The sequence below is a fragment of the Osmerus mordax genome, chromosome 19, assembly GCF_038355195.1.
Source record: "Osmerus mordax isolate fOsmMor3 chromosome 19, fOsmMor3.pri, whole genome shotgun sequence".
Taxonomy (NCBI): domain Eukaryota; kingdom Metazoa; phylum Chordata; class Actinopteri; order Osmeriformes; family Osmeridae; genus Osmerus; species Osmerus mordax.
The window spans coordinates 9,723,521-9,742,972 of NC_090068.1; the positions used below are offsets into that span (position 1 = coordinate 9,723,521).

The following is a 19,452-nucleotide window of genomic DNA, read 5'->3' on the forward strand; positions in this document are numbered from 1 at the left end:
TGAGGAAACATCGTGTTAGCTGTTGAAACTGATAAGCATGCATCCTAACTGTGCTCTGTGTACCCCACTCTCTCCCTCTCTCTGTCTCTCTTCCTCTCTCCCTCTGTCATTCCCACCACAGCCAACATCTCACTCCTTGTTGACATCTTAAATATTTCAGTCAGGAAAATGTCTGAAGGTTTGTTTTGTTTGAGCTTTTATTTTCCCCAAATCATGTACAGTATATAAGCATAACAAAGAGAGTGGTCCCATTCCCTCCACACTACAGGCAGCAGACTGAGAGTGGCAGCAGTAGAAGATGTTACTGAAGGTGTTAGATCCATTCAGTCTCTCTGTGTGTTTTACCCTAATATTTCAGGAAAGTGAAGAACGAGGATTTTCCTGTAGATGCCCGGATGTTTTTTTTCTCCAAAAGTGGATCTATTTATGTTTCTTTATCATTTTGTTTGTTTGAATGATTTGGTTTGATGAAAACTAACGCGAGACTCTTATATTTTTGAGATCGCTGAGATGGTTTTGAGGCCTTTGGCGAATCATAGCTTGAGAGAAGAGGACGTGGATGAGGAGGGCTCCTAAGGTAAGAATAGATCGAATGTCTGAGAAAGATGCAGAGAATAGTACCAGTCTAAAACGCTATTTTATCATTCCTTTCATAAGTTACATTATGTTGTGTCGATGAAGTGCTTTCATAAATGTGATTTATTTTTAAACTTGTGCTTGAACAAGCTCAGTTAATCCCTCTTATCAACAATATATGACGCTTTGTGTGATTTGTTACGTGTTTGAAGAGGGATAAATCAGGAACACGTCTACAATGTGGAACGCTCCTAGTTCTGGATCCAACCAAACCCTTTGTGGCGGAAGGAAAAGGAAGAGGAATCAGAAAAGGGGGGCACAAGGTGATACAGGTGGCTTGTGTCCTGGAGTAGGGTGACAGTGTGACAGTGTGTGTGTGTGTGTGTGTGTGTGCATTGCAATCTCTCTCCGTTTACCCAACAAGCAGCATACGTCAGTGGTGTTTTAGTAAACACTATGGCGCGTGGATCAGATGGAACCTGTCGGTTTACCATGAGGGCTGATCTCCTTATAACGACCTTCAGTCATTATGTGTGTGTGTGTGTGAGTCCTTCTTAATCAGTATTTCCAATTCTTTATCTCAAACTTTGTCTCCTACTCTGTCATCTGCTAGCTCCTTCCCCCTGACCTGTTTGTACTATGTTCTATCTCCAACCCCGTCCCACCTCCTGAGGTTTTGGCTCTATCCATGAAGATGTTTATTGTGTCAACAGCGCATCTGCTGCCTTCCCCCTCTAAGCTAACATGTTGGAGATTGGAGTTTCAAATTCTCGTGACTGATTTTGATGTTTAAAGTGTTATTATTTAGTTTTCTATTCTTTTGAAATGTCAGTCTACACCTGTCTATCTTTCTCTTCGCCCACTCCACTTCTGATCTCTCTCTCTCCCCCCCACTCTCTCTCCCCCCCACTCCCCCCCCCTATCTCCCCCCCTCCTCTCTCCCCCCTATCTCCCCCCCTCTCTCTGACTAGGGAGGGTAGAGGGGGAGACCCTTTTTCCTGTCGGTTTATCAGACAGGTGTGTGGATGAACAAGGTGAGGCTGAGCAGGTGTACTGAGAGATTTATTGAACATTCTGTTGAGCAATAATTCTCAGCCTGGGGCTCAGCTCAGTTCAGCATCAAATATCTCCTTCTCTCTCAAAAGAAAATGCGTACACACACACACACACGCACAAACACACTTACACACACACACACACACACACAGACAGGGATCAGGGAGGTGTGAAGTAAAATAAGGGGGTCTCAAACAACTGACTGAAACTTTTGTTAAAACTGACCCTTAGGGCATCCATCATGACACAGTTTAGTTATCTTCTGTACGTTTTTCTTTGTATTTACGTGTATGTGCGCGTGTAGCAGGTTACAGGGCTGTCACTGTTCTAGCAAGAGCAAGGTAGCCCTAGGGGGACCTGTAATAGGGCTTGTGGTAGCTTGTCTTCTCCCTCGCCTTGCTGTCTACTCTACTGCCTCCACCGTTTGTAAACTCCTGTCAGCTCATGCTCTTCACGCCTGACTGAACAGAAAATGTATGCTGCTGACACTCCTTCTGACCCCAGTCCCCCTGCACACACACACACACACCATCTCTCCATCTTAACTGATCTGCTTCAGCAGCAGCAGCAACCGATGTGACTGATGTGTCAAGGAACTGTCAGGGGGCTTGGGACCGCATGGCCTCTCTGAATATCGGTTCAACCTTCACCCCACAACAGACCGTTTGGTGCACATGTCTATCCGACAGAGATCCGTGTCGGAGAGGGGTGTATCGACTCAGGTGTTCCAGTGTCACGCAGGTCAACAACGGAAACATCTCACAGTCATTCGCTCCCCGTGTGACTCAGATGAGTAAGATTAGAGCTAACAGTCTTGTGAGACTGCATGTCTGGTCCCAGGCTCGGAGAGAGACAGGAGATGGGGATGGGTTGGGATCTGATCCTTGCAGCCAGACTAATACCCTCTCAGACAATCTGAGAGTCTCTGCTGGGACAAACTGTGTGTGTGTGTGTTGGCTGACACTTGTGTGGTCCCGTCATCTTGCCTCTTTGTGATGGGGGCGGTGGGTATAGGGGTGGTGGAGCAGATGAGGACGTTATAGGGGCTCATGCTTGGAATGTCCCACCAAGGTGGCAGCAGGGACGTGCTGGGACAGGAGCACGGGGACCTGAAACACACACACACCCTTTTGTAGAAATGGGACGTTATCGGTTTCCTTGAATGTCGCTTTTTCAAGGAACACGCAGGGGTACAGTACAGTACACACACACACACAGATAGTCCACACAGGCACACACACACACTCACCTCTTCCAAAACCTCCAAAGTAATTCCAATCTTTAGGAACAGTCTCTAACCTTTACATATGATGTAAATTCTGTTCAATCCCTATTAATAAAAAGGTATAAGTCTGTGTCTGTTGTAGTTCAGTGTGTCCAGAGCTTTGCATTTGAGTGGAACTTGTTCTGTGTTCCCAGAGAGGGAGCAGGGCCTCAGCAGCTCTGACAGACCGCTGAACAGGGTGTCTCCACGGCCTCTCAGGCCGGCTCACAAGACGTAACGAGAAAGTAAGAAAGAAAACATGGCTTGGAGATAGAAGTGATTAAAGAGATGTGTATTTCTGGGGTCATGGATTTTCTGTTCATTCCTGTGTGGTTGCTCTTAACTTTTCATATAGTCTATACAAATATCTTAAACATGGAGGAAAAGATTAATAGTCGCTACTGGCACTGTGCTCCCAGACAGGCACCCCAGGGCATAACTACTCCACCTGGGTCCCCTTCCCCCCTATCTCTCTCTCTGAATTCATTCAAAGATAATTGTGATGATAATGATAGGGAATTTCTACCACACACGCATATGCAAATACTGTGGAGAAATAAAAATGTACTTGAGGCATGATGGTTGCAGAGTGGGACATCAGCCAAGTCAAATCAGGGGTTCTGTCTGAGTGTCTGGATATGGTCGGGATGATGGTATACAGACAGCATCCCAAATCTTGTACCAGGAGAGAGAAAAACCACAGGGGATAATCTTGATCGCATTTATACAGATCGAAACATACACAGGAGGATCATCTTGCTACAGATTTCAGACTTTTAAAGTTTATGTCAATTTAGTTTGTGTGAGTGTGTTTGTGCATTCTTGTGTGGACGTGTGTGTCCTTGTGCATGTGAGTGTGTTGTGTACGTGTTTGACTGTGAGTGAACTAGGTTCTGAACTTTCTGTTTGTCAGCCCGCATCCTATCAGTGTAATAAAATAGAAACATCACTGTCATTGTCCTCTGTAAGCTCAACGGTGTTACCTGTACGAAACCCCCCCCAACAAAATATGTAAATATAAATATTGGATTTTCAAACTGTCTTTCTTCTTGGCTTTCTCCTTCTCTGTCAGTATGTCTGTCCAGCTGCCAATCTGTCCGTCTGTCTCTCTAGCCTGGGGGTATGTGAGGCTCCTGTATCTCGGCCCCCATCAGCCCCTGTGTTTACCAACAATACACTCTTACTGATGTGGCGTGTGACCATAAACAGCAGCCACACTTACTCTACTCGTTCGAATTTATGTATGAATTGATCGGTTGATAGCAGCTATAGTATCAATAAAGGCTGATAAGAGCCTGTAATGACCAGGTGGTGAGGATGTGTGTGTGTGGGGGGGGGGGGGGGGGCACATGGGGATCACCTTTAGCAGTGAAGGAGCATCATAACACAAGACATTACTGAGACACCTTGATGACACTTTGTGTGGAGCAGCTCTGAATTGCTATCTTTGATCATTCAGAATAACTTCTCTTTCAAATCAGATGGAGAACAGAGTTCCTCAGATCCAACCGTGTCTGTTGGAGGGGCACTGGGGCAGAAACACAGGGCACATTTACCATGTCGTTGGTGCCCTTTATCAGCTGTTTCATGACACGTGAATGGCCAGGCCTGGTATCTCCAGTCTCTACAGCCCCTGTATTGTGTCAATAAACACTGCAGGCTGGAGGTCCAGGTCCTGAAGGCAGAAGAGTGAAGTGTGTCTGTGTGTGTGTGTGTGTGTGTGTGTGTGTGTGTGTGTGTGTGTGTGTGTGTGTGTGTGTGTGCGTGCATGCGTGTGTGCGTGTGTGAGTGTATGTGTGTGTGAGAGAGAGAAAGAGACCGAGAGACAAAGTCAAAGAAAGAGAGCGAGAGTAAGAGAGAAAGTTAGAGAAAGAGAAAGAGAGAGATAGAATAAGAGAGAGGGAGAGTAAGAGAAAGAGAGTGGGACAGGGATTAGTGCACTGAGGCCTGCACCCTGAAGAGGATCATTCTCTTTCTCACCACTGCTTCAAAGGATCTAAAGTAAACACTTCCTTTCACATCTACTCCTCTCTCTCAACCCCTTCTCTCACACCTTTCCTTGAGTGTGATCTAAAAGAGATCTAAAATAAACACACATCTGTCAATAAATACAGCATCTGTGTGTGTGTGTGTGTGTGTGTGTGAGAGACAAAGAGTAAGAATTAATCAAGAGTTGAGAGAGCAAGAGAGAAAGACACAGGGAGCTTGATTTAGAGAGTTAGAGAGAATTAGAAAGAAAGGGATTGAGAGAGAGAGAGAGAGAGAGAGAGAGAGAGAGAGAGAGAGAGAGAGGGGGGGGGGGGACAGAGGGATTAGAGTGCACTGAGGCCTGCTCTAGGAGGATCACTGTATTTCTCACCTCTGCTTCAGCGGGGATCTCTCTGGAAGATCTAAAATAAATACTTATTTTCTCTCTCTCTCTCTCTCTCTCTCTCTCTCTCTCTCTCTCTCTCTCTCTCTCTCTCTCTCTCTCTCTCTCTCTCTTCTCTCTCTCTCTCTCTCTCTCTCTCTCTCTCTCTCTCTTCTCTCGCACCCTCGCTCCCTCAGTATGATCTACCTGAGATGGTCTAAAATAAACACATCTCTGTCAACTCCTGTCCCCCCCCCATATTATAATTGTGGGAACATCACCCCAGGTCAGTTCACTCCCTCCTCTGCATGCCAGTTGACACATAGGGAGCATTGGTTCCCACAAAGTGAACCGGCGGCCTGGCAACAAACGATCACATCAGCACCTCAACTGCTTCCTTTTCCTCCTGAGGAATCTGCAGAGTCAGCCTGTGGTCCTGTGAGAATCTCCTCTGTTGTACACGGTCAGCACTTTACCATGAATCTGAAGCAAAAGCTAATATTTACTTCTTTAAAAAAATAACTTGTAAAATAACGCAATTAACACAATTATCTCCTCTTCTCCAGTAAATTACTGGAAAAGTTGGGACTCAGGGGATAAGTTTGATATCTGTCTCTACCTCAGAAAAACAGTTCTGTGGCTAGACATGGCGCTTCACATACTGTAAATGTATATTCGAGATGTAAAAAATGAAATAAACTCCAAGACAGCTCAATCTGATTTGTGGCCATTTCCCAGAATTATGTGTGGCAGCAGGTGGACTGTGGAGAGATATTCATAGTACTGCAGTATACTGTAGCAGGAATCGTGGCCAGTTCCAGGTAAGGCCAAATATCAACAGCCCGAGGTGTCCACTGTTGCAGTTACCAGGACAGACAGACTGGCGTTAGAATGGTTAAACCAGGTGGGGCGGAGGTAAAACAGACAGGTGCGCTGTGGTGAAGTGTTGGACTGTCTTACATTATAGAATAAAACATGCTCTTTCAACGCTCTGAACACCCAGCATATAGTATTTCTGTTCTGATTCTCTGTGTGTGTGTGTGTGTGTGTGTGTGTGTGTGTGTGTGTGGGTGTGGGTGTGTGTGTGGGTGTGTGTGTGTGTGTGTGTGTGTGTGTGTGTGTGTGTGTGTGTGTGTGTGTGTGTGTGTGTGTGTGTGTGTGTGTGTGGAGGATATAAGAGGTCTTAGGGCACCTTGAGGAACTAGTTCTGTTCTTTTTTCTTTGGCTGTTAAGCCTGTCTTTTCATCTCCTCTTCCTTGCTTGGTTTTAACGGTCTCTCTGACTACTCCCCCCCCCACCCCCCACCCCCCTTCCCTCCAAATACACACACACAGTCTCTGTACTAGATGTCATTAGATTAAATGAGATTGACTGTACTGGTGATGACAACCATATCTAGATAGAAAGTTCCAGCACCCTCACATGGCTTTCAGAATCATTATGATTGCATGTGTCATGCTTTACTTAGCGTGCATGAACAGTTTATTCTCACGCCTCTGTATAGCCTCTGTATAGCTTATGAATTCAGAGCTAAATTACTTTGAAATTAGAAGTAATTCTCTATTACTGCCAATTCCAATTTGGTTAAATACCTAAATGTTGGTGGTGAAAAAAAAGACTAAATGGTGATAAACAACTTCTGGAAAGATTATATTTCAATTTGTTTATTTTATAAAAATTAAAAAACAGGACACTTGATGTGCAAAACAGTAACACACGTAGAAACAACACATACATACACACACAACCACTGGTCTCCAAGGCTGAGACTGAGTTTGTTGGTAATCATCACCCTGCCACTGCCCCAGCAGCCTACACCTCAGTGCCGTCGCGAGGGTAGAGCAGGGAGGAGTTGAGACTGGATTCCAGGGCTGAGTACAGCTGGCTAGGCAGCAGTGGCAGGGACAGCTCAGAGTCACCGTAGCCCCCCGCGTACTGGGGGGGAGGGGAAGGGTAGAGAGGGGGGGAGGAGGGGAGATTCTCAGAGTCACTGTAGCCCCCGGCATACTGGGACGGAGAGGAGGGGAGGTTCTCTGAGTAGACAGGGGGGGAGGGTGGCAGGGCAGGCTGGGAGGGCTGGAGAACCTCCCATTGGGGCACTGTGGCGCTGGGGGAGTAGGTGGAGGCGTAGGAGGCGTAGGTGGGCAGGGAGGGCTGGGGGGGCTGGAGGACGTCCCACTGAGGCACAGTGGCGTTGGGTGAGTAGGAGGAGCTGTAGCCCTCGGACGGAGACATTCGCTGCTGGAGCGACTCTGCGGGCAACGCCCCTGGCCCCGCGCCATTGGTCACATTCGCCACGTCCGACATCTGGGACAGGAAGCTGGTCAGACAGAGATTGGAGCCTGAGGAGGGGGGGGAGGGGTCCCTTTCAGAGCCGCTGGAAGTTTCATTGATTAGGTCGGGCTTGGGACTGGACTCCAGAGAATCAGAGCCTGAAGATCTGCACTCAGGGTCGGCTGGTTGAGAGTCTGACTTTCTCCTCCTCTTACGGCGGAAATTTCCATTGTCAAACATCTTCTTACAGTTGGGGTCCAGAGTCCAGTAGTTTCCCTTGCCTGGAGACAACCAGAAAAAAAGAGTTGGTTAGAGAAACATGTTGGCCAGTTTTTATGTAACAGCACATATCTGTACAACTTTTCCAGATAATTCATATGATATAAATTGGAAGTCAAAAATGTAATCTATGGTTATAATTAAGTGAAGTCTAAAGCACATTACTTTAATACTCATGAGGAAGAGGAAATATCTGTCATGTTAAATCCAGTCTAACTCATTTGAAGTGCCGTCAGAATAGCCATAGTCGTGTTCTTACCAGGGTCATCTTCATCCCGGGGGACTTTCTTGAAGCAGTCATTGAGCGACAGGTTGTGTCTTATGGAGTTCTGCCAGCCTGCCTTGCTTTTACTGTAGAAGGGAAAGTTTTCGGCGACGTACAGGTAGATCTGGTTCAGGGTCAGGCGCCTCTCGGGGGCACCGTGGATCGCCATGGCGATGAGGGCAGAGTAGGAGTAGGGCGGTCGTACCAGCTTCATCAGCTCCTCCTGGGAGGGCATGGAGTACCAGCCCCCAGGCCCTCCAACGCCCCCTAGGTGAGGCCTCTGCAGGTTGTAGTGCTGGGGGACAAAGCCTCCTCCATAGACCCCCGCCAGGCCTCCTCCACCTCCCAGGTAGGTGCTTCCAGGGGCAAGCTCTGGGCTGTTGAACCAGAGGTAGGGGTTGGTGGGGGGGCTGCCACCAGAGTAGCCCCCCAGGTCGTAGGCTGAGGGGGGGTTCTGCTGGGCGCTGGGCAGGGTGGGGGGGCTGTATAGACTGAACTCTAGAGGATCCTGGCCGTGGCTTGGGTACTGGCCGCCACAGCGCGACGGGGACAGGCCCTGGGCTATGTAGGACGTCATGTTGCTCTCTGTCCGATAGGCTTCTGAGCTCCGATCTGCTCTGGGATTAGCTGCTGGAGATCAGTTCTGTACTGGCATTGGCTGCTCACCCCTCCACTTTTTTCTGATCTGTTCTGGGATTGGATGAAGTCAATCGTCCGGCCTCTCTTCAGCGTTCTTTTCTCTGATCCTCTGTGTCTCCTGCTGAGTCGACACTCGGTGGTACCTGTCCAGTACAGGAGTGCCTAACTATTCACACACCTGTTCCACCTGGTCAATATATAACCCTACAGCGACGCCCACAACAGCCCTGATTGGTTTTTGCTGTGACTGTGTCACACTCTTCTTTGCATATGAGTGACTTAGGCCCTTATTTGAATAGCAGTAGACTTCCATTCTTCAGGCACCTCAATGAGTTACATGGTAGTCACTCAGATTTAGAGACTGATATGACATCCAAGATAAACAAGAAACACTTCTATTAAATGTTCCTGTTTAAAAGTATTAAGTGGTAATAAGGCTTGATATATTTTGGTTGCTAAATATACCCTGCGACAAAGAGAACATTTAGGTGTAAAATATATTGGTTAAATAATAATGTAATATTTCAAGATAATGGCTACCCTAACTGCAGTTGCAATAGACACTGAAGCCAAGATTGTACAGTTATTTATTAAAAAGTGTTTTCACGTGGGTATATAGTAATTGACCAGTGTTAAATGTTTATGATGTAAGGGTGTTTTAAACAATACAACACCCAGTCTTCAATATCTTAATAGACATGGACAAGAAGGGTCTGTATAGGAAGGCTATATAGCCAGAAAGAAATTAACTTGTTTACAGATGTGATTTTTTGTTGTTGTTGAAGACACTTGACTGTTAAGAACCCGTTGACCTCCAAAGAGTCAAGAGAGAGAAAGACGTTGCATGCGACCTTATGTGCTTATTTATTTGCTTGAGGAGACGCTTATAGGGTCTTGCGACAGTCAGGACACAAATCCCTTATGTTCACGAATAAGAATGTGTCATAGTGCACAGAAAAACCCTTTATGATTCTTGGTGACGGGGCTGAAATCTGCAATAAGCTGATTCAGTGTGTAAACGTGATGTAACTAAGAACAGAACCTGTTTCATTTAGTGATCACCCATCCATCCATCCATTTTTTTTTTTTAAGTTGAAATTCTTCACATAAAACGCACTCCCGCGCCTGCGTAGAAGCAAGATGGTCGTTGGCTTGTCTGAAAGCTCCTTGTCCCTGTGAACTCGTAGTTCGACGAAACGAAAGTTGCGAAAAGTTATCAGCACAGCGCTGTTTCTGCGAGCCAGTCCTTTGCCTGTAGAGACAGGTTTAGCCCCAGAATATTTATATTGACGAGAGAGAAAAAAAACTTTAAACGCCTGCCTTGGATGGCAGTTAGAGTGATTGAAGAAGTAATCCGCTTGCTTATTGCTGACATATTCATAACAGTAAAGAGAATTCCCTCCGGCGCACCTGCAATGTCTACTACTGTATTTGACAGACGTCACAAATCCCACGTCTTGTCAGAGAAATGGGCTCAATATCTCAAAACGGCCCCAAGATAATTGACTGCTGACAAATTCAGAGAGATAACAAACGTAAAGCATTTATAGACCGCCAGATTGAGAAAATGATATTGGTTTGTGGCTGCAGCATTATGACATTAAATCAGGTAAGACATAGATAATATATACATAGGCTACAGCTCTACTGAAAAGATCAAATGATAACCCTAACATTCACAATAGATGTGTCATACACTGTATTTTTGTTTGACCTACAATGAAAAGAAAAGTACAAAAAACAACAAACCAACCAACCAAATTGCTGTCAGAGTTCTCAACATCTATACCTGTCTGCACTTACTGTGTCAAATACCCTATAAGGGAGATCTGGTGTACCTATAACTTAACAGATGTGATGACTAAACATAATTAGATGCATACAATTAGTATATTAAGATCAATCCTGTTTTTTTCATAACCATCCAGTATTAAACAATGCCCAAGATTAAAACAATTGTCTTACGTAAGCAGCGCTACGATGTAAAAGTTTAAATACATGATGTCAGATAGTAACAGGCAGCAGATTTACAGTATATTTCTCTCTGTACTTGACAACAGGTAGTTTTTAAGGCTAAAAGAATATAAATGAGAATGTTTATCTAAGGGACGAGGGATCCTATTAACACCAACTGCATCACCATCAAACCCCCATGGTTAGACTGCAGGCTAGTGGCTGCACTCCATTCTCTTTACTTGGTTAACTCTGATTACGGCCATAGGCCAGGTGTCATCAGGACGTCCCTCATGAGCCCTAAAAAACTCTTCAATTACCACAGGACATATTCAAATCAGCCACAGCTTATCCTCTCTGCACTTAGATTACTGGGCAGTTCAGGGCAGAGACTGTGGAGTTCCACAACCAGAAAGTTACAGAAGGTTGCTAACTCTATAGCTGTATAATCAGCCAGACGCTCTCTCCACAATCTAATAAATATACATTAAAACAAAATCCACCCTAACACAGACAACCTAAGAAAGAACTCTGGATAAGAGTGTCTGCTAAATGACTAATTGTAACTTGTCCCATTTATACTCGGTTCTGTTTGGCACCTTCACACTGAAACCTTAGCAACAACATAGCTAGATACTTCCCTCTGTTGCAGCCAACCACTACTTGGTATTTACACACACATGAATACATCAACCACTAAAATTAACATGATGATGATAATCAGTTAAAACACTTCGGTAAAGTTCATCACGTTTCCCTCAGTCCTTCTAAATGATTTTTGTGATATCTTCTGGCCCATCCTGCCTGACTGGGTCATGGAAGACTAATTCTGGATCTGTTTGGTTGGTTCTGCTGGTCCATATGGGTCAACGCTGGTACCCTGCTGGATACATGAGAGCGCAATGGTTCTGCTGGCCCGACCCGCGGTTCTTAGAATCAATCAAGAGCAGAGGTGTCTGTTGATAGTGGCTGATTATGTCGGACACTGAAGGGAAGGTCTGCCGCAGAGACAGGAATAAGTCAGTTAGGCAACAAACCCGAGAACATGTCTGTTGTCATCGCAAACAGATAAATGTAGGATGTGAAGTCGTGCAATATCTGAAATGGTGAAATGAACCAAGTGAAAAGGAGAAAAAAAATGACAGGAAGAGAGAGCCAGGGAGCTGGTGTACCTCGGAGGTCTTCAGCCCTGTGCCTAGTAGGTACTGGTCGTGCGTGCGTTTGATCTGGATGTTGAAGACCTTGTCCTGGTAGAGAACCATCAGGGTGTACGGCTGCTCCATCGAGCCCTTAGAGCTGTCCCTCACAAGGAATGCTCCATCCTGCAAAGCACAGGAGGCAGGGCATTTACAGTGTAGGTCAGCTGTGTGTGTGTGTGTGTCTGTGTGAGAGAGAGCCTTGCCTTACCTTGTTGACCTGCCTCAGACAGCTCTCTGCTTTGCCTCGCGTCACTTGGCTCACGTACCAGATAGGGTCCATGTCCTGTACAGGCAGACAGGAAAATCATTGCACAACAATCCCACAGCATCCACATTGCCACCACTCAAGCATACTTCTGCTTTTAAGACTTGCCCCCGTATTTGATTATAAAACATATTGAGAGGCACAGTTTGCCACACTTCAATCAGAATTTTTTTTTTGCGTATCTCAAGATTAAATTCCATCTCTGTTGTCCCCCATGCTTGTAAATCATTCAGACCTGATGAACAATCTCAAACCACTGTTCTAGCCTAGAGCAATGGTGCCACCTGCTGACCCCGAAAATGCAAAACATGAACTGTGAGTGTATCTTACCTCTGAGCGGCCCATGTCTGCTGGTGGGGGGTAGGAGGGCTGCACTGGGGGCCGGAGGGGAACAAGCTGTCCCCCTGAACTAATCCTGGCGCTGTTCCGGTGAGAGCTGATGGCTGAAAGAAAACACAGCACACACACATACTGTAGCAAGCCATCAGACTGTACTGTGCCTTACTAGGACCATGTTTGGCCTGATTAGCCTACAAAAGTAAAGGTTATAAAGATGACAGGTTGTTTGTAGATCAGTCAGGTGGCCCTGATGCCTGCATGTGATTTGACAAGTGTATTTTTTAATGAGCTGTATAGTGGGTGCTGCTGGGTAATGAAGCATTTATAAGCACAGCTCTCACCTTCCTGTAGTTTGTGGGGGAGGGAACCGGTGAGATTCAGAATGGGAGGTAGGCTAGAAAATCAAAGAACAGAGATCAATCAATCGACTAGATCAATTTATAATTGAGTTATCGGTTAATTGAACTTTGTACTACAAAGTTCTGTTATGTTAACATTCTCGTGTGTGTTGAAAGCCCCCGCCCCCCTACCTGTCTGTGTGAGGGGGTCCTGGTGGGCCTGGCATGGAGCCCATAGCTCGGGATTTGAGTGGGAATGTATGGGAGTTAAAAGTTGGGATGGCTGAAGAGAGAGAAAGATGTGTATAGTTTTTAATTTTAGTTTAGTAAAACTGTTTAGTATAGCCAGACAGGCAGACATTCTGAGGACAATGAAAAGAAGCTCTATTACTCCAGGTCTAAACAGTTTACCTTCGTCTTGCACCTGCACATGACGGGTAAGAAGGGAGAAAGAGATGAAGAGTTATTTTTCACTCAGATTAATATAATTGTTAAACAGTCTAACCAATCATTTCAAACTGAGGGTGCGTTTTCCTTGCCCCCAGGACCTTACCTCAGTCCTAGAATTGAGCGCAAATCTGTAGAAGAGAACATGAACACAGTATTAACAGTAATACAGAAGAAGGGTATGGCAGTAAGGCAGTACTGGAAAGCACCTATTCAGTACTGCCGTCCTTCAACATAAGGCTGGTTTCTGGTATGGCTGGGTATATCGGAATATCAGTAGAATGTGTGGGAAACAATACCACAACAACAGGTAATAAGACTTCCTCTTCCCTTGCCCTGCGTCTTATTCCAGATGACTGGACTTCCTGTCTGTCTTAATTAACCACAGTCTGTTTATTTAGACAGCCACATGTGTGTGACTCACTATGTGTGAGAAAGGGCTGGATGCTGGATGTGTGTGTGTGGTGTGTGTGTGGGTGTACCTGTTGGGGATGATGCCCCTGCCTGCTGAAGAGCTGCTCCGGTTGATGCTGGTAGCTGGCAGGGGGGGCTTTGCCACCCTGGGAGGCTCGAGAGCCCCCCTCTCCTCTACTGGGGCCCTGGGAGACGACACAGCTTACCTCAGGGAGGGTACATGTCGCCACTAAGTCAGTAGCTTTAATACTGCTGCTTTCTGTGTGTATGTGAGTATGTGTGTACCTGTTAAGGCCCCTGCCTACAGAGGAACTGCTTCGGTTAACGCTGGCGGCTGGCAGGGGGGGCTTTGCCACCCTGGGAGGGTCCGGAAGCCCTCTTTCCTCTGCAGGGGATCTGGAAGACAACGCAGCTTACCAGTGGTTCAATGGTTTAATTGTTTCATACTTTGTTATGAAATAAAACAACAATATTGTTGCGTATATTTATCAATGCATCTTTTGTTTATCTATTAATGTAAGTGTTGTTTGGATGGTCGTGTATTTGCGATGTTTCATAAGAGGTTTCGAGACTAAATAAGGGGGAATTTCTGTATTTTTCGTGTGACAACATAGGATGATGACACAGACTTCGTCAGAACCAAGGAGACGTCATCATTTCAAAAGACTTCCTTACCTCCAGGACTGGGGCTGTATCACAGGCTGTAGAGAAAACAAAAAAGTAATGTCAGTCAATTAGCACAATTGAGTTATTTATCATTGCTGTTGTCTTTCACCACAGTATGATCTTCTTTTTCCTTTTTCTGTCATACCCTCAGTAACCATAACTACCATAAGTGTACGCTTACCCTATCAACAGCGCTGGGCCTTCGTGCTGTGTTGAGAAACATATACAGGACAATAATGTGTTTATATTAGTGGTTACATGAACTGAACATTAACAGTTTCATTCTGTGTGGTGCTAAAGTGATTTCACCATTGACTCAACATAGCTTGATAGCAGAAATAACTTTCTGGAAGGGAGAAGGTAGTACCCTGCAACGGTGAGCTGCTGTTCATTCTTCGGTCCACTGCAGAGGGCTTCTTGCTGCGGTCCACCTGAGGCGCTGCACAGCTGAGGGGACCTGGGAAGGAGCAACGATTCAGACATTACATTCAGTCATTTAGCAGACGTTCTTATCCGATTCCCTAACCGCTCAGCCATCTGACCCCCCTCTTACTAGGTGTGTGTGTGTCCTTACCCCTGGTGGGGAGTCTGCCCTGGCGAAGGGGGGACAGCTCTCGTCTGGGTGGGGTGGGCTCTGTCAGCTGTAGGGAGGAGAAAATATAATGTGGGAAAAGAAGGGAGAGAGTCATGTAGTATAGAGAAGTGGTTGAGAGAAAGAAGTAGGGAGGAAGAGAGATGGAGGGTGGTCAGTGGTAGGAGAGGGTTGCTGAGCGAGTGAAAGAGCAGGGTGTGGAAGATGAGGAGGAGGAGAGGAGCAAAGCAGGATGGAGCAGGGCTGGGCCATGTGACCATTTCTATTTAAAATCCAAAACAAAAAAAATGTCAGTTGTGGAACGTTGTAGAAGAACAGAAAGAATATTTACGGTGGTGCGGGGAGCAGCTGGTGGGGTGGGGCCATGTCCGGGACGTGGCTGAAGGGCAGGAGGCTGGCCTTGTGATGATCTACGGTTGTCTAGGCACACACACACACACAGGATAAGGAGAGAGGACAGATGAGAGAGGGAAGGAAAGAGAGAGAAGGAGAGAGAGAGAGAGAGAGAGAGAGAGAGAGAGAGAGAGAGAGGGGGGGGGGGGGGGGGGGCATGTCTGGGGTGTGTGCACTGCCTACCAATGTAGTCACTGTCTCCAATAGGAAGCTGAGGTGCAATCATTTTGGTGGACTCGTCCGACTCAGAGGGCGGAGGTTCATAGTCGTTGTCATTGTCTGGTTCCTCAATGCAGCCAGAGCACTCCTCTGTGGGAGACTCATAATCTCCCACACTGTCCCCATCGCACGAGTCTGGGCTCTCATAGTCATCATCGTCACTGCCGTCCTTTCAGAAAACAGCGGAGTGGGTTCGATATATTTACATTTAATGTTCATTCAGCAGATGCTTTTATCGGGGAGGATCAAAGGGAGGATCTGAACCCACCACTTCTTGATTTGTAGTAACATGTTCGACCACTGAGCTATACAGAGATTTAGGACAGAGCAGAGATACAATACAGAGCAGACATTGAATGACAGACTTACAAACTCATCTGGACCCCAACACTGGTCCTCTACTGGTGTTTCTGTGGGTGATATAATAGGAATGAGGAATGGAAACTCTTCCTGACATTCATAAATTCATAGAGTGAACACAGCACTTTTTACACTGCACACGTTTGTAGAAGGCACAACATGGTTCAAGGACTCAGTGGACCTAAAATACACCCAATAATGCACCTGCAAATCTCCTATCATGCTTTCATCATTGACAGTGTGAATTCCTCCCTACCTGGTTCACGGTACTTAGGGATAGTTGACCTGGAGGAGAGAGAGAAGGACAAGACTGAGCTTGGGTACATCACAGTGGACCTCTAGAGAAAAACTGCATTTGGGTAAAGCTAGGAAGAACTCACTTTTTACCAAACAGTCCTCTTTTCTCCTCCTTTCTGCTGATCTCAAGGCAGATTTTAGAAATCAACCTGCAGAGGGAGGGAGACTATGTCAATCGTCCTGTCTTGAAATGAAAGCTCAAGTTCAAGGGAGTCAGGTGGCTGAGCGGTGAGGGAGTCGGGCTATTAATCAGAAGATTGTTGGTTTGATTCCCGGCCGTGCCAAATGACGTTGTGTCCTTGGGCAAGACACTTCACCCTACTTGCCTCAGGGAGAATGTCCCTGTACTTACTGTAAGTCGCTCTGGATAAGAGTGTCTGCTAAATGTAAAGTTGCACAAACTGTCCTCTCCCTATATTGGCAACTTAAGGCAGCCCCTCAGTGTGTGTGTGAGCCTGCGTGCATGCTGCGTGTGTTCAGTCATTTCATTGCTGCCTACCCTCCTCTGATGGTACAAGTTCCCTGCATACTCACTGGGCACACTGGTTGGTAACAAGTCACATGCTCCTGACTGAGAACAGAGATTGGAGCTAGCCTGTAGGGAAGTTGGCTGTAATTCAATCAGGATGTGGTATGTATTTACATTTATGTTTGTGTGCGTCTAGCAAGCCAAGTTTCAATTTCACTCCACATGTTCTCCTCCACAATGCGCATGTGTACAGAAACACATGCGCATGTATTTCTACTTCCTCGTCTTCCCTCTTTATCTCTCATTCCCCTTCCTCCATGTCTATCTCCCTAGTAGGGAGTCAGATGGCTGAGCGGTGAGGGAGTCGGGCTAGTAATCTGAAGGTTGCAAGTTCGATTCCCTGCCGTATCAATTGACGTTGTGTCCTTGGGCAAGGCACTTCACCCTACTGGCCTCGGGGGGAATGTCCCTGTACTTCCTGTAAGTCGCTCTGGATAAGAGCGTCTGCTAAATGACTAAATGTAAATGTAGTATGTCTCTCCCTGCTTATCTCTGAGGTACATATATGTTTCTCTATTTACTTGGCTTCCTGTCCTTAGTCCCCCGTGGTGCAACGTCATCCTATCTTAACCACAACTCTAAAAACTGTTTGGTTCAAATGGTCTAGTGACTCGGTCTCCAGCGTGTTAACAATCAAGACTATTAAAAAAAAACATCAGTACTCACGGAGCATGAACCTTGGGGAATTTTTGAAGGTCATTTTCACTCATGTTCTACAAAATGATAGAAGCAACCATTCAAATTAAATTATAGACACTATTTGTTACCCAACCACCACAATCTCACCACATGCTTTTCTTAAACAGGCAGCAAGATCAGACCACAAAACAGGTCGCTCTGGACCTCACTGCTTCACAAATATCACAATGAATCAATTTACAGACATACTGTGTACTGCCTTATGCTGACTTATGTTGTGGGGAATCACTCACCAGAAATCTGGAGCCGTTTATACAGTTGTTAATTATGACTTTGTCACAGCCAGATAGGTTCATCTAGATTGGCAGAAGACAGACAGATACGTGAGGATGACACTGACTTACACAAACATGAATCTCACTGAACATGAGAGTTTACCAAATACAATAGTGTAGCTGATCTGAAGATGAACATATAAAGGTTTCAACTTGTGTTCATTTAGTTTTCTCTATGTTTCTGTGGAAGAGCTTTGTAAAACAGTTGGGGGATAACCTGTTGACATACATAAGTGAGCATCCTACCAGAAACATGGTAACCTCTTCCCGAAAGAAAAGGGAGAGAGTCAACTAGCTTTCCCTAGATCTCCCTCAGAGACACACATATGTCCCTTCACCATCACTCCCACTCCCTGACATCCTACATTCTCTACTTGAGACAGGAAGACCTGAAGTAGCCTACATCATTAGAACCTCGCCCTGGTCTGAGAGACTCACCTTCTTCATGTAGTCAGCCAGGTGATGTTGGCTCCAGCCCATGACCTCCACCTTGGAAGGAAGTCTGTCGAAACTCATCTTTCCCTTCCGTCTTCTCACTCGCCAGAAATCAAGATATACGTGGAAATGTAGAATATTTGTTGGAGAATCCTTACGACCAGAGGTAAGTGAAGTGGCAAGCTGCTACTGAGCAGTCATATCCTCAAGACAGTCTCCACAACAGCCTGGGAAGAGTATAGTTAGTGCCTTGATTCTAAAGGCCTGGATAGTTGTGTGCTGCGGTCGTGTGCTGGGTAGCAAAAGAGGAAGCCAGGCTTCTGGTTTGTGATCAGTGGAGAGAAGCAGAAGATGTCACACTCTCACAGTCTGGTTGAGGAGAGACATCAACTAATGAAACCAAAAAGACAGACTGTCTCTACAGTAGACTAGAACGTCGGAAAAAAAGAAGAAAATAACACCCAGTCCTCTTCTGCTTTGATCAAATCATGCTGCAGTGTTTGCTGGATGATTCTCCAGAGAGTTTAGTATAAAGTAGGAAGTCCATGAAAACATTAAAAAATAAGCTAGCAAACAACAAGCAATCTTTTGTCAATTAATTTAATTCAGGTCTTGCTTGAGTGTTCTCAGAAAAAGAAAGACAGCAAACTTCCTCTTGTGTTTCCTGTTGATCCGTTTGGCTCTGTGGCAAATTGCAAAGAGAAGTGCAACTTGACTGTCAGAGAAATCACTTGAACAGCACACACCCCCAACCACATAATAGGAGGTCATGATGACACAATAGGACAGTAGCTGTAACCTGTGGTCTAATAATTCAGTTTAGTAATTTACTAATAACGCATAATACGATATTGAATATCCTATTTGTTATTTTCAATTTACGGACATAGATTTGATGGATGAAAACTCAAATGAAAAACACTGTCACTAACATGGTACCCTTCAGATGGCTCATCGGTACATTGAGCCCCATGATGTTGGCCGGGGCTTTCGCGCGCAGCCCTCGTTGTCGCCAGTAGTAACAACCAGCTAGCCTACCTCACTGATGTTTCTAGATAGGGGCCAGAAGTATAAGTTAATAATTTAGATAGGAGGCGATTTTAACTTATATGGGTGTACATTTCGAGTTGTTTAATTTCAACCTGTTTCTGGCAATAAAAAAAAGCTCACTAGATTTCACAGCACGAACGGCTGTGAAATAATATCTGACGTTGGCTAGCTACTGGACTGTAAACTTGCTCAACCAAGTCATCATGGCCTCCGACCCAACTGCAGTCCACGATTCATTTATAATAGTCTGTAGTATGTGGGTGTTCTGTGAGTAGTTTA

General features: G+C 45.6%; 2 protein-coding genes across 2 annotated transcripts; both read right to left on the bottom strand.

Annotated features, from left to right (window-relative positions):
* Nucleotides 1-6,900: 6,900 nt before the first annotated feature.
* Nucleotides 6,901-8,854, bottom strand: foxi3a (forkhead box I3a). Its single transcript, XM_067257438.1, has 2 exons — nucleotides 8,059-8,854; nucleotides 6,901-7,801 (listed from the first exon to the last, which is right to left on the bottom strand). Exons 1-2 carry the CDS (start codon nucleotides 8,639-8,641, stop codon nucleotides 7,059-7,061), a joined length of 1,326 nt encoding a protein of 441 aa, XP_067113539.1. The 5' UTR covers nucleotides 8,642-8,854; the 3' UTR covers nucleotides 6,901-7,058.
* Nucleotides 8,855-10,224: 1,370 nt separating this feature from the next.
* lcp2a (lymphocyte cytosolic protein 2a) lies at nucleotides 10,225-18,802 on the bottom strand. The gene is made up of 22 exons (XM_067257756.1): nucleotides 18,127-18,802; nucleotides 17,647-17,709; nucleotides 17,381-17,427; nucleotides 16,269-16,334; nucleotides 16,145-16,173; nucleotides 15,898-15,938; nucleotides 15,493-15,697; nucleotides 15,248-15,336; nucleotides 14,899-14,965; nucleotides 14,692-14,781; nucleotides 14,506-14,531; nucleotides 14,334-14,359; nucleotides 13,944-14,054; nucleotides 13,727-13,843; nucleotides 13,351-13,375; nucleotides 13,209-13,221; nucleotides 12,990-13,080; nucleotides 12,801-12,853; nucleotides 12,451-12,563; nucleotides 12,064-12,138; nucleotides 11,829-11,978; nucleotides 10,225-11,654 (listed from the first exon to the last, which is right to left on the bottom strand). Exons 1-22 carry the CDS (start codon nucleotides 18,202-18,204, stop codon nucleotides 11,523-11,525), a joined length of 1,707 nt encoding a protein of 568 aa, XP_067113857.1. The 5' UTR covers nucleotides 18,205-18,802; the 3' UTR covers nucleotides 10,225-11,522.
* Between the last annotated feature and the right edge of the window lie 650 nt (nucleotides 18,803-19,452).

What these genes read in the sequence shown, in the direction of transcription:
- foxi3a (XM_067257438.1), bottom strand. Translation starts at nt 8,641, where the DNA reads ATGACGTCCTACATAGCCCAGGGCCTGTCCCCGTCGCGCTGTGGCGGC. An exon ending in CCGGGATGAAGATGACCCTG is followed by an intron (nt 7,802 to 8,058) that starts GTAAGAACACGA and finishes GGTTGTCTCCAG; the next exon opens with GCAAGGGAAACTACTGGACT.
- lcp2a (XM_067257756.1), bottom strand. Translation starts at nt 18,204, where the DNA reads ATGAGTTTCGACAGACTTCCTTCCAAGGTGGAGGTCATGGGCTGGAGC. An exon ending in CCCTAAGTACCGTGAACCAG is followed by an intron (nt 15,939 to 16,144) that starts GTAGGGAGGAAT and finishes TATCACCCACAG; the next exon opens with AAACACCAGTAGAGGACCAG. An exon ending in GGCCCAGCGCTGTTGATAGG is followed by an intron (nt 14,360 to 14,505) that starts GTAAGCGTACAC and finishes TTTTCTCTACAG; the next exon opens with CCTGTGATACAGCCCCAGTC.